General features: G+C 32.5%; 2 protein-coding genes across 3 annotated transcripts; one reads left to right on the top strand and one right to left on the bottom strand.

Moving 5' to 3' along the window:
- Positions 1-1906: 1906 nt before the first annotated feature.
- Positions 1907-5655, top strand: LOC108336343 (oligopeptide transporter 1). The gene is made up of 6 exons (XM_017572762.2): positions 1907-2054; positions 2550-2998; positions 3274-3371; positions 3561-4133; positions 4324-4594; positions 4677-5655. Exons 1-6 carry the CDS (start codon positions 2006-2008, stop codon positions 5475-5477), a joined length of 2241 nt encoding a protein of 746 aa, XP_017428251.1. The 5' UTR covers positions 1907-2005; the 3' UTR covers positions 5478-5655.
- Positions 5656-6751: 1096 nt separating this feature from the next.
- On the bottom strand, positions 6752-9596 carry LOC108337063 (ER membrane protein complex subunit 8/9 homolog). 2 transcript variants are annotated; one of them, XM_017573501.2, is made up of 5 exons: positions 9223-9596; positions 8850-8996; positions 8662-8721; positions 7280-7443; positions 6752-7173 (listed from the first exon to the last, which is right to left on the bottom strand). In XM_017573501.2, exons 1-5 carry the CDS (start codon positions 9430-9432, stop codon positions 7143-7145), a joined length of 612 nt encoding a protein of 203 aa, XP_017428990.1. In that variant the 5' UTR covers positions 9433-9596; the 3' UTR covers positions 6752-7142. The 2 variants fall into 2 exon arrangements, with proteins under 2 accessions (XP_017428990.1, XP_052736335.1); XM_052880375.1 differs by lacking the exon at positions 6752-7173 and having other exon boundaries at positions 7286-7432; positions 9223-9592.
- Positions 9597-12291: the final 2695 nt, after the last annotated feature.

Genomic DNA, 12291 nt, shown 5'->3' with positions numbered 1-12291 from the left:
TTGCTTTTAGCTGTGTGCTGTTGTTGTTATACGTGTTGTTTTTGATAGCATTGATATGTCATCATTATGGTGCTGTTGAAGAAAGAAGAGACATTGAAATGAGTCCTTCATTCGCTTTTGTCAATCTAAAAGAACTATTAGAGACGATTCTTAAGAATGAAAGAACTGGAGAAATAATAGAGCATCGAACAATCAACCCCTAAAAACAAGAAAATGAAAAAGAAAAATACCCCTTTTCCAATCAACCCCCAAAATCACTTCTTTAAAATAAAATAAAAAATCAATTTACAAGATATGAAAAAAAAAACCCAAAACAAAATTAATTAAAAATTCTAAAATTGCAGCAGAGAAAAAAAAAACACGAAATAGAGAGGGAGGGAGAGAAAGAGAGACAAACATTGAAGAGAGAGAAAGGATTTTCCAGGAGTGAAAAACATTGTCTTTGTAGGCAGAGAGGGTGCAGAGCATGTGAAACTCCTCGTCCCAGAGAACGACGTCGTCAGGTTGAGGTTGCGCATCTCTGGTGAAGTTCCTGGCTATGGCGTTTCTACGCAACGAGCTAACATGAGTTTAGGACCCTTCCACTTAATCTAGAGTACCAGACTTATTATCTGCGCCTGGCCGCACCAGATCGCATCCCTGAAGAGTGAGGATCTTCACCATATCGCACCAGGTTGCGATGTGATTAGCGTGTGAAGGAGCCGTTGGAAGTGGTGATTCACAGGAAGAAGAAGCACCGACAAGGGCAAAATCGACTTACCGAAAATTCTATTATTAAATCACATTTTAGAAACCCTATTATTAAAATCTAATCTTTTAAGAAATGCCACATATAAAAAACATGTCAGGTATCTCATAAAAAAATTTAACTCCGTTAGCACAATTTAACGACAGGATGACTCAAATTAAAACTTTTTAGAACTAAATTGAGGATTATAATAAAACGAGGATTGAACTGAAAAAACCCACAAAAATAAGGACAACTAGGGATTTAACCATATATTATTTAGTTACTAAATATTTAGTTTTATATTTTACCAAAAAAGACTGATACCTAATATAGTAATGAGACCATTTTTGGAATAAATTGGACATATTCTTTTCTGTCACGGTAAGAGGAGGAACAATTCAATTAATACTATTGAAGTAATTAATTTATACCTTTAGTATTGCTAAAATAATTAATTTATTCTTTTAACACTTTCAAAGTAATTAATTTTTACTTTTAATACTTATGAAAACAAAAACATAACATATGTATACAATATTTTAAAATTACATTTTTTATTTTTAAACTATTTTGAAATATTATATTTCATTTTTAATGAAATTATCTTTTTTTTTTATGTTTTATAAATTTTGTGTAAACTATCATCATGTTAGCAACCAGTGAAAGGTTATATATAGATAGATAAAAGAAATTAAATGTTAATTGTGATTGATTTTTTTCAGTTAAAGATATTATCAATAAATTTTTACACACACTTTATATTTGTTATTTTATTTTTCAATTTTTAATTTTGTAATAAATATAAAAATTAATTTTTATAATGACTAAAATATAGGTTGTCAATGTATGAAAGTGGTATAGAAAAGTAACTTTCTTTCTATTACAAATCAAAAGATTGAAACTGTTATCAGAATGACCGTTCATAAAGTCAACCTACACTATTCACTATTTACTGCGTACAGATGTGTAAGAAAAAAGTAGATGTGATAAACAAGATCTGTTAAGATAACCTTAAAAGTTTTGATTTTGTTTCTTGATTAGGTTTAACAGATTTTATTGTCGTAATTGATTTCTATTCTTATGTCAATCACGAATAAGCACCGCTATTGCAGCCAGACACATTTTCATTGTAACTGTTTGGTTTCGTTCCCACCTCCTATAAAATCAAACCGACAATGTGACTCTTCTCGTGCCTGAAGAAGGAAGTAAGAGAAGAAGAGAGAGAGAAGAGGGTCTCCAAGTCCTATCCGCATTTCCTGAACCAGATCCTCTGCAATGGCTGAGGAGTTCGACAATAAAAACCACTCCGAAGTAGCCATGCCTGGTAACATTTCAATGTTTAGATAAACGTTACATACTTCTGCTATATTTCCATGTACATGTCATAACATACAACCCATGCTGTTATCACCAACTATCTGCAGGATGCTTGAATTTTGAGCATGAAATTGCATAATCACAACAACAACAAAATTACATATTTAAATATTAAAAAAAGCTTCATTATTTTCAATGATTTTATCTGTTCTCACAACGTTGTTTGGAAGCAAACAAATAGTGCTGTGTAGCGCATTGCACTGTCTGTGTTGGGTGTTGGGGGATCTTTCCACGGGCAGCCAGTCACGAGGGTTTTTCAAAAAGATTGTAAAGTTAAATGAGACAGTAATTATTTAGCAAAAACATTCTCGTGAATGTGCCAAAAGTGTAGAAGCGTTTTAAAATTCTTATTATCTGTTGCTATTTTGTTTGTATCTATGTTTTTGTGTCTGGTTTTTGTTTTTGATAATGAAGGTGAATGTTGTTTAATGTTTTGTTGCAGATGAAGGAGAAGAGGTTGATGACTCTCCGATTGAGCAGGTGAGGTTGACGGTTCCAATAACCGACGACCCTACGCAGCCTGTGCTGACATTCAGGACATGGACTTTGGGAATAGCTTCGTGCGTTGTCCTTGCATTCATCAACCAATTCTTTGGCTACAGAACCACCCCTCTTTACATTTCTTCTGTGTCAGCACAGATTATTTCTCTCCCTCTTGGCAAATTCATGGCCAGAACACTTCCGACCAAAGCATATGTTTTTCCTTTCACCAAGTGGTCGTTCTCTATGAACCCTGGCCCATTCACTTTAAAGGAGCATGCACTCATCACCATCTTTGCCAGTGCTGGATCTAGTGGTGTTTATGCCATCAACATTATCACTATTGTCAAGGCTTTCTACCACAGGAGCATCCACCCAATGGCTGCTTTCCTTCTCGCACTATCCACCCAGGTGAACAGTGATTATTAATTCATTAGGTTGTTGAAAGTAACAATTTTTTGTTGAAAAAAGATAGTGCTGTGGGTGGTGGGTGGAAGGAATAGAGAGAGAAATTGTTCAGTTGGATAAATGATTTGAGTGGAGACGAGGGGAAGAACATAGAGAAAGAGGGGTGAAAATCAAACAAAGGAATCTGATAATTTTTTTATACTTTTAAGGCAATTAACCGAAACAACAAGCATATTCAGATTTGTTTAGGCCACTAATCTGTGTCCTTAAATTTTTAGATGCTTGGTTATGGATGGGCTGGCATTTTCAGAAAATTCCTCGTTGATTCCCCGTACATGTGGTGGCCATCAAACCTTGTCCAGGTGTCTTTATTCAGGTATTTTATTATTCTTTGAAGGTGATTTATGCATATTTGTCTTTTAATGGATATATGAACGAAAGATGGTTTTTTTATTATAATAAAGCTAATGTTAAGCACTAACATTTACTGAGAAATTATTTTGTAAACTATAGAGAAAAGTACCTTCTTATGGTGTTATGGAGTTATGAATTTGTTGAATTGCAGGGCATTCCATGAAAAGGAGAAAAGGCTTAAAGGAGGAAACACAAGACTGCAATTCTTTGTGCTGGTGTTTGTGTCAAGTTTTGCTTATTACATCATTCCGGGTTATTTATTCCCAGGACTAGCAACAATCTCGTGGGTTTGCTTAGTTTGGAAAAAGTCCATCCTTGCTCAACAAATTGGTTCGGGTATTACTGGGCTTGGCATTGGTTCATTTGGCCTTGACTGGAACACAGTGGCTGGGTTTTTGGGGACCCCTTTGGCTACACCTGGCTTTGCCATCATCAACACACTGGTTGGATTTGTCCTCTTTATGTACGTTCTGATTCCCATTTCATATTGGAACAACGTATATGATGCCAAGAAGTTCCCCATCATCAGTTCCAACACCTTTGATTCCACTGGAAAAAAATATAATGTCACTCGGATTCTCAATGCTAAAAGTTTTGACATCGACATGGATAGTTATAACAATTACAGCAAGCTCTATCTTAGTATCACGTTTGCATTCGATTATGGATTGAGCTTTGCCGCTCTCACCGCCACCATTTCGCATGTTGTTCTCTTCCATGGAAAGTAAGTTGTGTTCAGTTTGAGATTTCTGACAAAGCTTAAATATTTAATACACCACTACAAACAAAAAATCGGATGCAATTTTTTAGTTTTTGTGTGTTTCTATCAGTGTTGTTCTCCTATTAGAATTACAGTTTTACTTGGATAAATTGGCTAAAGTCATCTAACTTTTGTGGTGATGTGTGTTTGGAAGAACGATTGTTAAGATGTGGAAGAAGACAACATCTGCACTAAAAGAAAAAACATTCGGAGATGTGCACACGAGAATCATGAAGAAAAACTATGAACAAGTACCTGAGTGGTGGTTTGCGAGCATTTTGGCTCTAATGGTAGTTGTGGCGCTGATAACTTGTGAAGGCTTTGGAAAGCAACTCCAGCTGCCATGGTGGGGAGTTCTGATGTCTCTTGGTATTGCGTTAGTTTTCACTTTGCCAGTTGGAGTAATTCAAGCAACAACAAACATGGTAACGTCATTTTTACAGTTTTTACAGTTTCCCATAGCTTCAAAGTTGTCTTTCTCACGAAAGATTGTAACTTGTTTTGCAGCAAGCAGGGCTGAACGTGATCACAGAGCTGATAATCGGGTACATTTACCCCGGAAAGCCACTTGCTAATGTAGCCTTCAAGACATACGGCTACATCAGCATGTCACAGGCACTCGCATTCCTTGGTGACTTCAAATTAGGCCACTATATGAAAATCCCTCCAAAATCTATGTTCGTCGTGCAGTTGGTGGGCACCGTGGTTGCTTCATCCGTGTACTTTGGAACAGCATGGTGGCTTCTGACGACTGTTCCAAACATCTGTGATCAATCAAAATTGCCAGAAAATAGTCCATGGCAGTGCCCTGGTGACGATGTGTTTTACAATGCTTCGATCATATGGGGAGTGGTGGGTCCAAAGAGAATGTTTACCAAGGATGGAATTTACCCTGGAATGAATTGGTTTTTCCTGATCGGTGCACTTGTTCCTGTTCCGGTGTGGTTCTTTGCTCGGAAATACCCAAACAAGAGGTGGATTGAACTCATCAACATGCCCCTCATCATTATGGGTGCCGGAGGTATTCCTCCGGCGAGAACTGTGAACTACATAACCTGGGGAGCTACCGGAATCTTCTTCAATTTTTACATTTACAATAAGTTCAAGTCATGGTGGGCTCGCCATACTTACATTCTCTCAGCTGCATTGGATGCTGGCCTTGCTTTCATGGGAGTGGTTCTCTACTTTGCCCTCCAAAGTTACGACATTTTAGGTCCAACCTGGTGGGGTGCCGAAGCTGACCACTGCCCTTTGGCCAAATGTCCCACAGCTCCAGGCGTGATTGCTCATGGATGCCCTACTCTCTGACACTCACAAGTTTATAGAAAGAAACTGTCTTTTATTTCTTCTTGTTTTCTATCTTCTTCCATTGTACAAACCCAATCCAATACCAACTTGAACAAGCTGTATAGATTGTTTATATTTGCTGCACAATAATATTTGTATTGTTAGACTGCTCTGCTTGAATTCCATCCTTCTATTTATGCAATCAAACTTGTTCAAACAACTTTTCTTCCTGTTCAACTTTCCTCCTCTTTGCCTCTGATACCCACAAATTTACTTGCTACTTGCATCGCACACACGTATAAAATGAAAATTTGAGAAACACAAGAATGAAGAAAATATTGGTCATTTTTTCTTGTTTAAATATTGGTCATTTTTTCTTTTTTAACAATTTGGTAGAAAAATTGGTAAATAGAACGAGAAACACAAGAATGAAGATATTATTAATAAAGTCAAACTGTTAAAAAAATGAAGAATATTTCTAGTACTTCATAAAACAAATATTTAATAAAAATAGTCTAATTAAAAAAAAAACTATTTTACTCCGTAGACTTCATTGACCTATAACGTCATTTACAACACAGGTTTTTCATGTAATCGAAACCTAACCATTAAGGAAATTTTGACAGGAGTAAAAACGGAAAACTGATATAAGATGAGTCAATATCATGAAACTGTCATTGCATCTATTTTGCGTATTTTCCTTTAAAATAATTCGATTAGCGTACGAGGGACGTAAAAAGTAAGGAAAACAAAAGAACTTGTTTCCTACTGTTCATAAACTATGAGAAGTATTTTTAAAAAGAAAAGGTAAAAATCTAATAATTAAATTCCATTTTATCAAAACAAGATTTATTTTCTATTTCTATCTCTCAAATGTATTAAAATAAATAACATCATTAAAATCAATCTCATCATATTATCCATTTTAAAATTTACAGAAAATATACTTTAAAAGATTAAAAAAATAATATTATATATATATATATATATATATATATTTAAATTTCTTTAATCTTGAGAGAGATATAAAAACAAATTTAATTTCAAAGACTAAGAAAAATCAAAGTTCATATTTGAAACTACATTTTCATTTTCTATATGCAACACAAGGTGAACATTCCAATCCAGATAACATCTTTATAAACAATTACTACACCCGAAACCTGAAATATTATAACTTAAAATTTTGTTACAACTTTATCCTTAAAATATGTAAGGAAATTTAAGCAAAAATATTTTAATCTTAACTTTTAAACCATACAAGACTATTTTAAGTATTATAAAATTATTGGACGTATTAGAACATTTTCAAACTCATTTATAAATAAAAAGTGAAAACAGACAACCACCCCAAACATGGCCTTAGATAATGGACGTGATGGTTATGTTGTTTATACCAAGAAAGACAACATCACAATTCGCAGATAAGCAAACAAACTCCACTATAGTATACCTACACCCAAGAAAAAAAAAAACAAAAAAGGCTCTGCAACCAAAATCCTTTTCGAACTGGTAGTAAATATCCTGTTTATGCAACTGAAAAATCTTCATGAAGCAACTTCCCTGAGGTCAAATTTATAGTCCCTAATTGTTCATTGTTGACGATCCAACATTTGCACCACAATATAAGTCTGAACATCCTCCACTTGCAAAGTAAATCGTGCAAAATGAAGACATGTGGAGGGATCAGTTGAACAGCCCTGGGTTGAGCCAATCCCTGCAAACAATAGAATATGTACATCGTATTCGTATGTCAGTCATAGCTTCACAGATAAATAAAATGGTAGGGAAAAAACGAAATGCTGCAAGGAAAAAACACTCACTTGCTAATGTCATCCAAATGATCATCAAAATCTACAATTCCATTCCACTTCTCAGTTGCAATATAGTCCAATAAGACTACATTTGCCGATGGCTCTTTGAGAGAGAAACGGTTTGCATCAGAGGGAACCAACTTCCAGTTCTTAGATGTATCCCTAACATAAAGCTAAACCATAAGAAAAAGGTAATCTTGGTTAATGTAACCAACCAAAAGGCGTCTCTTTACATTGAGGGAGCCATATATCATAAACTTTTGAAACTACAATTATGTATAATGTAGATGCTGGTCTTCTTTTACAACAAACAAGGGTGCTCTCTGAACGAACCATTAATTTTTGTAACTATAAGAAACAAATAACAAGACTCGTTTGTAATCAGTGCAATGTTGGATGAAGCTTTACACCTTTGAGGTTGTACCCTGTATGATCATGCAAAGACTACACAACATTACTGTTTCATTCCCCCAGTCCTTAAATTGGAAAAATCTTGGAAAATGTTTCGTTTAGCTTAGCTTAGAGAAATAGTTGTTTTTTTGCTAGCTTTCCTCACAGAACTTTTGAAAAAAAAAAAAATCATCTCCCCCAAAGAGTGGTTCCCAAATATGCTGCAGTATGTTGCAAATCAAAAATGAATACGCCTCTCTTTTGACTCATGAAAAAACAAGAGAAAATGGATCACAACATTAATCAGAAACTTGACTTCTTGCATCCAATCTGAGCTCCACAATGTTACACCATAAAACCCATGAAACCCCACACATCAAGATAAAAGCCACCGATTTCAAGTTAAGCTTTTAGATACAGCAGTTTTGTAAAAAATGAAGAGATTGATGTACCAAAATAAACCCCCAGAACAAAACAAGGGAACCAACAAACATAAGCAAACAGCCAATTGTCCAGTGTTAAAGTGAACTACGGAACTTCGGTCTTGCTTGGATAAAGTTATTCAAACACACTAATAAGAGAAGACAATAAGAAATTAAAATCAATTGAACTTCCCCCATTAGTTAAAATCAACTTCTAACCACAGCTCTGGAAAAAGTTACATCGGAAAAATTCTATAAAAGTTAAAATGCATAAGCCAATTTTATCTTATGAGAAGCTCAATCCATTTTACCTTCTTATTTTCTTCTACAGCAATTAATTATAAGTTTATCCAAAAAATTATTATATTCTAGCAAGTTCATAGGTTTTCGTGATTCCATTAGAAAGACGAGGTTCTTTAGTTCATTCACAAATAAGCTTGGGTATGTATATTTCTATGTTTAGATTGACATCAGGGTTTCTATATTATCTAAAGAAGCCAAAATAAAATTCATAAAGTGGATAACAAATAGAAATCATCGGTCATAACAAATGCGGTTTCCAACACTAAAATCGCTAACCTGCATTATGGCACTACGTTCCTTGCTCTTTTTCAAAGCATCAAGCTTCTTGTTATCTAACTGCAAATAATTGAAGAGGAACAAAAGGATGATAAGCAAAAGGAGATAATTAAAACCAAAAATAGCAAAAACTAAGAATAAATTCAACAACAAATTAGCAAACTCTAAAATAAAATGCAACAACAAACCAATAGAACGGCGGCTTGGGGAAAGTAGCGGCATATGTGGTCACCGATATTCTTGGCCACACTACCAAGCTCACTGTCATCAGATCTCTCGTTCGCGTGAAAATAGCCCACTATGTTCAACCCTTTCGCAGAAAAATATTCTTCTATCTATCTCACAAAAATAGTGTGATTGCAAAAAGGAAAAATCAGCAAACTACAGAGAAGTAAAGGAAAACTTAATAGACACCCATAAGAAAAAAATATACGCCCGGTTGACCAGGTTACACGTTGATTGAGAAAGCATACATCTTTGTGAGTAATTTTGTAAATAATCGTATAGGATCAAAACTGAGTGAATAAACAAAATTGATGCAAAAAGCCCTAGAGAGAGAACCAGAATGAGAGATATCTCCAATTGCGGAAGAAGAGGAATGTGAGAGTGGAAGAGAGGGACGGCATCGGCGATCTCGACGACGTCGTTGGAAGGGGAGATGCGACCGATCAAGATGCCGTTGACGGCGGAGGTTGGGTGTTTGAGGGAGTGAAGCACGAGTTTGATGTAAGCGTTTTGTGCGATCTCGTACCTCAATCCGTTGCTACCCATGGCTAAGATTCTCGACACAAAGGTTTAAGGTCTCTGTTCTGCTCCGTTTCCTTCTGTTTTAATGTCAAACACAAAACATAAGCAGACGCAATCAACTATCAACCGTTGTGGACTTCGCACTTCACCCCAAATTCAAACGACGTCGTTTTGTCACGGTTCTATCCTTCGCAATCCTACAATTGCAATCGTTCATCGGTATCTAAGGTTTGTCAGGCCTGGGTCAGTAGTTCCTGGGCTAGGGCCCAATTATTACACGGACCATGGCCTTTAAAAGATGGGCCTGGAAAAAATGTTGGGAGTATTTTACTATTTGAAACTTAATTGATAGGTTAACCTTTTAGGATCCACTACTGTAGGACTGTTATCATAATCCTACCTTTCTTTCATTCGTCAACTAGTTTGAAACCATAACATTATATGCAGGTTATTAAATACAACATTATATATAACTTTATTATTCTTTTAACATTTAATTAAAACATGCATTAATTTAATTTTGAAAAATCTAAATTCAAATATTTGGATTGTATGACTCTATTTTAATTCCTGTAAGATAAAGTTTGAATCTTTATATTTAGTTTATTCAAGTTTAAAATTAACTACTGTTTTTCAAGTTCATTTTTTATTAAAAAGGCTATTGCGCTTTTAAAAATAAATTAAATGATTTTAACCCCCTTTTTTTTCACGTTTTGTCAATAAATTTAAATATAAAAATTGGTAACTTGTTACTTTAAATATAGTTTACTTTATACGTGTTATTTTTAATATAATTATATACTTAATAATTTCGATTATTTTTATCCATAAAATACAATCAATATAATTTTGACATTACAAACAAAAAAAACACAAGCAACCATAAACTAAAAGACGGTATTTAAAAAAAAAATCTTTTATTTTATTGTCATAATTCACAATATCTATCTAAGGACAACCTTTTAACTAGATAGATCAAAATTTAGGTCATTACAACTATTTCAAAAAAATAAACTTTAATGTAAATGTTAAATTGATATATTTTTCAATATGTAAAAAAAATCTAAATTTTATTTATAAATAAATAGATTTTGGTATTTATAAATAACTTGTCATTATATTTATAATGATAAATTTTATTCACATTGAAACAATTAAAAAGTTATAAAAATATATGAATAAATGTTAAAGAAGTGAATATTTAAGTCTAAGTGAACTTTTAAAAAATAACTTGTTAGGTGACGTTTGCATTAACTTGTATAATATAAATTGATCTTAACTCTAGTCGACGTGAGATTTTCAACATACCTCTCATGTCTAAGCATAATGTAATAATGGACATTAATGTAAAGTGTGATAGCAATCTAATAATGAATGGAACAATAAACATAACAAACAATAAACTTCATTGTGATGAGTTTTAATTCATACTTTGATGTCATGTTATCTCATGCTTCTTTATTCACAAGACATTAATATAACTATTGTTGTACAAATTAAGAAAAAGTTACAATCAATTGTCTCTTGCTCTTTTGTAAAAGGCAGATATTGTTTTATAACAACCATTGCATGTGAGTTTAATTAACTTAAATAGTTACTTGGATATTTGGGGTTATTATCCTAAAAGGACGTGATTGTGTTGTGATAGCAAATCAACATTACATATAACTCAAAAAATATGATTTTTCATGAAAGAACAAAATATATTGAAGTTGATTGTCATTTTGTCCTCAATAAAGTAACAATTTATATCACTTTTCCTTCACATGTTCATATTAAGATACAACTAGCAAACATTGTAGCATCTCATTTTAATAGCATATAATTACTGAAAGAAATATCACACCATTAAGATTACTGATCAACAAAGATTCTTATAGAAGACTCGGACATTACATGCTACGAGCTAAGATAGTCCACACACAAAAAGAACATACGAATAAAAAAAAATGGACAAAAAACTAAGTTACTCTATTTAAAAAACTGATCGAACAGAAATAAAAAAAATTGCCTTAAGGATCACCATAACGATCTCTAATATTCAATACATAAACATATTGTTAGAAAATATATGAAGAAGGAATAGAACTATAGAAAAAAAAATGTTTAGAGAAATAATGTGTTTTTAAAATAATAAAATTCATTTATAAGAATTTTATTTATACTTTAAAATATTATTATTAAAATAATCGATTTTCATCATTTTAAATACAATTCTAAAATATGATCTTTTTAACTTTTACAAATATTTTTATAAAAGACAATGAGAAATACATTATTATAAGAATCTCTTATGTTTCAATATCGAAGATGTTAAGTTAAAAGGATATTGAAATCTATTAATTTTATTTTATTATTGCTTTAATGTGTGTTGCAGAATCCTATAGTATATATTTATATTGGTAACTCGATGAATAAAAGGACATGAGTTTTCTTAAAGTAAAACCTATTAAAAAATTATAAATAGACAAATATGTATATAAGATGCTATGTAAGGAAATTATACAATAAAAAAATCATATTTAGCTTGATATAGAAAACATAAAATATAAGATTTTTTTAAATAAATAATTTCTAATATATATATATATATATATATATATATATATATAAATAAATTTAAAGATTTAAATTAGAAGTAATTTATAAATGTTGACTTTATAAAACCATGTAATTGCAAATAAATGTCATTTGTAACAATAATACAGCTGTTAATATCAGTTAATATACTAACACATAAATGTTTGATCAAATAATAGTTTTACATATAAACTACATTAACTACAAAAATCATTAGTTTTCAAAATATATCATGACCAACAAAAAAATGTCATTTAGTTTATAGAATTATCAGTATAACATTTAGTTAATTACTTCCCAATA

This window comes from Vigna angularis, chromosome 7 (assembly GCF_016808095.1).
Source record: "Vigna angularis cultivar LongXiaoDou No.4 chromosome 7, ASM1680809v1, whole genome shotgun sequence".
NCBI classification, from domain to species: Eukaryota; Viridiplantae; Streptophyta; class Magnoliopsida; order Fabales; family Fabaceae; genus Vigna; species Vigna angularis.
Note: the sequence above shows the minus strand (reverse complement) of the source record. Positions and strands in the feature narration are given on the sequence as shown.

Bases quoted from the DNA above. Each gene is read 5' to 3' on its own strand.
- LOC108337063 (XM_017573501.2), bottom strand. From the start codon at position 9,432: ATGGGTAGCAACGGATTGAGGTACGAGATCGCACAAAACGCTTACATC. The intron at 8,722-8,849 runs GTTTGTTGTTGC...AATTATTTGCAG, and splicing joins CCCAAGCCGCCGTTCTATTG to TTAGATAACAAGAAGCTTGA. The intron at 7,444-8,661 runs GTTAGCGATTTT...CTTATGGTTTAG, and splicing joins AACGTAGTGCCATAATGCAG to CTTTATGTTAGGGATACATC.
- LOC108336343 (XM_017572762.2), top strand. From the start codon at position 2,006: ATGGCTGAGGAGTTCGACAATAAAAACCACTCCGAAGTAGCCATGCCT. The intron at 2,999-3,273 runs GTGAACAGTGAT...TTAAATTTTTAG, and splicing joins TTCTCGCACTATCCACCCAG to ATGCTTGGTTATGGATGGGC. The intron at 4,595-4,676 runs GTAACGTCATTT...CTTGTTTTGCAG, and splicing joins TTCAAGCAACAACAAACATG to CAAGCAGGGCTGAACGTGAT.